Here is a 2,067-nt window from a genome sequence, read left to right as displayed (position 1 = left end):
GTTGCGCGGAGGGAAGGGGCATCCAGGGGCGTCGGAATGGCAAGCGGACAAGGGCCTCGGCGGAAGTCCGGAGGTTTTGTGCCTGGGTGATGAGCGGTTTTGCCGTGTTTGCCGGTCGAGTGCTTATCTCGGTGACGCGGCGTGTCTGGTTATGCGTTCTCCCGCCCACCCATGCTGGCCCTGCCACATCGAACCCCGTCATTGTGCACCTCGCCACATCCTCCCGCCCCACCCGACCTTACCCCTGCCTGTGCCCTCCCCGGACTTTCCTTCCCACTCCCCAAAATAAAAGGCCAAAACCTATGGCCGCAGCCTGGACGTCAGCCGCGACGGGCAGCAGTTTGCGATGTTCTGCGCGGACGGGCGCGTGCGGGTGTGGCGGCTGCGGACGGGGAAGCTGCGGAGAAGCTACGACGAGAGCCTGGAGGTGCGTGGGCGGCGGTGCAGCCCTGCCATTCGACGCAGTTTCAAGGCTGCAGCATCTTTCGGTCGCCGAGCGTCTCCAAGCCCGGCTGCGCCTGGCTGCAGACCGGGATTTCCCTGCTTGCTTTTTGTGCATCCCGTCGGCCCACCAGACAGGGGAACTCGAAAACGCTCGCTCCTAATTGCCACCGTTCACCCAACCCCTTCCAGCACCCCCGCCAAAACAGACCAACTCCAAAAGATCAAAACCATTGCAACACGGACTAGACCAAACCCAACCAAATCGAATACCTCTTGAACCCGCTGCTGCCAGGTGGCCCACGAGCTGCAGAAGAGCGGGCCCGAGGCGCTGCAGCTGGAGGACATCGACTTTGGGCGGAGATACGCGCTGGAGAAGGAGATACGCGCGCAGGGTGAGGGGGTGGGAGCCGGAGCGTGTGTTTTGCTCTCTCCCCCCTCGCGCTTGCCGCCCCCCCTCCCTTCCCCCTCTCCCCACCCTCCACGTCTCTCTCACACACATACACACAACACGAACACACATACACACACATTTTGGGTACAGCGCAAGCAGGACGTCCTCGCAAGTGGGGGGTGGGGGGGCCTCTTCCTCGGGAGGCGTTGGGCGAAAGGCCGGGCTCTCGAGCGACGCTGACGGCGTACGTACGGGTGCAGCTTCAGCCAGCCAATGGCAGCGGCTCAAGTTGAGCGGGCACTCACAGCAGTCATGCACCAGTATAACGCAGGGACTCCACTTTCACCCTGCCACCTCACCCCAATCCCCTCCAACCACCGGGTGTACCCTTGACACGCCCGCCACTTCGCGCCAGGCGACGCCGTGCCGGCCCCGAGCGTGCTGTTTGACGAGAGCGGCAACTTCGTTATCTACCCCGCGCTCATAGGCATCAAGGTGGGCCCCAGGGGGGCGGGGGGGCGCCCCTCGCTTCAAGCCTTGAGACTCTGCGGTGCCCTCGACGGCGGGTTTCGTCCGCCTCTTGTGTGTTGTGCTGCCTGCGTTCGAGGCTGCTCTTTAACTTCAGCTGTCAGGCTCTCGGCCCGGCGCGGGGCGTATCGAGCCCCACCCAGTAGTGCTCCGCCGCAACGATCTCACCAGAATGCTTGCAGCCGCAACCTTGATATCAATGGCTGCGCCCGCAACCCCCGTCCGGCCCTCCGCACCACCCAGCCCTCGCAGCGTCCCCCCGGCGCGGCAGCCGACCCCCAACCTCCAACCATCCAACCGCCGACCGCTGAACCCCAACCGCCCACCACCACCCGCCACCCGCCAACTACCACTCCCCAACTGTCAACCGCCGACCGCCGCAGGTGGTCAACCTGGTCAGCAACGCGGTGTCGCGCGTCCTGGGAAAGGTGGAGAACTCGGAGCGCTTCCTGAGGCTGGCCCTCTACCAAGGGGTGCCCAAGAAGGTGCGGCCCCGGCACGCTGCACCAATTCAAGTGTTTTGTGTGTGTGTGTGTGTGTGTGTGTGTGTGTGTGTGTGTGTGTGTGTGTGTGCGTGCGTACACGCTTGCGCGCGCGCACCCGCAACTGGCAAGGCCGGCTTGGGGGCTTCCGGGTCAGACGCTGGCGCACCCACTTGCGCGCCTGGCAGCCGTCGGTGCTAACAGCGCCGCTGCTCGCTCCCC

General features: G+C 64.8%; 1 protein-coding gene across 1 annotated transcript; it reads left to right on the top strand.

The window, feature by feature from the left end:
• Positions 1 to 346: 346 nt before the first annotated feature.
• MNEG_16666 (peptidylprolyl isomerase domain and WD repeat-containing protein 1) lies at positions 347 to 2,046 on the top strand (the record flags this gene model as incomplete). Its single annotated transcript, XM_014034864.1, has 5 exons — positions 347 to 427; positions 737 to 836; positions 1,251 to 1,330; positions 1,747 to 1,848; positions 1,978 to 2,046. The coding sequence occupies 5 exons, from the start codon at positions 347 to 349 to the stop codon at positions 2,044 to 2,046; spliced, it is 432 nt and encodes a 143-aa protein (XP_013890318.1).
• Positions 2,047 to 2,067: the final 21 nt, after the last annotated feature.

The sequence above is a fragment of the Monoraphidium neglectum genome (genome assembly GCF_000611645.1).
Source record: "Monoraphidium neglectum strain SAG 48.87 unplaced genomic scaffold scaffold06647, whole genome shotgun sequence".
Classification (NCBI taxonomy): domain Eukaryota; kingdom Viridiplantae; phylum Chlorophyta; class Chlorophyceae; order Sphaeropleales; family Selenastraceae; genus Monoraphidium; species Monoraphidium neglectum.
This window is presented reverse-complemented; position numbering and strand designations above follow the sequence as displayed.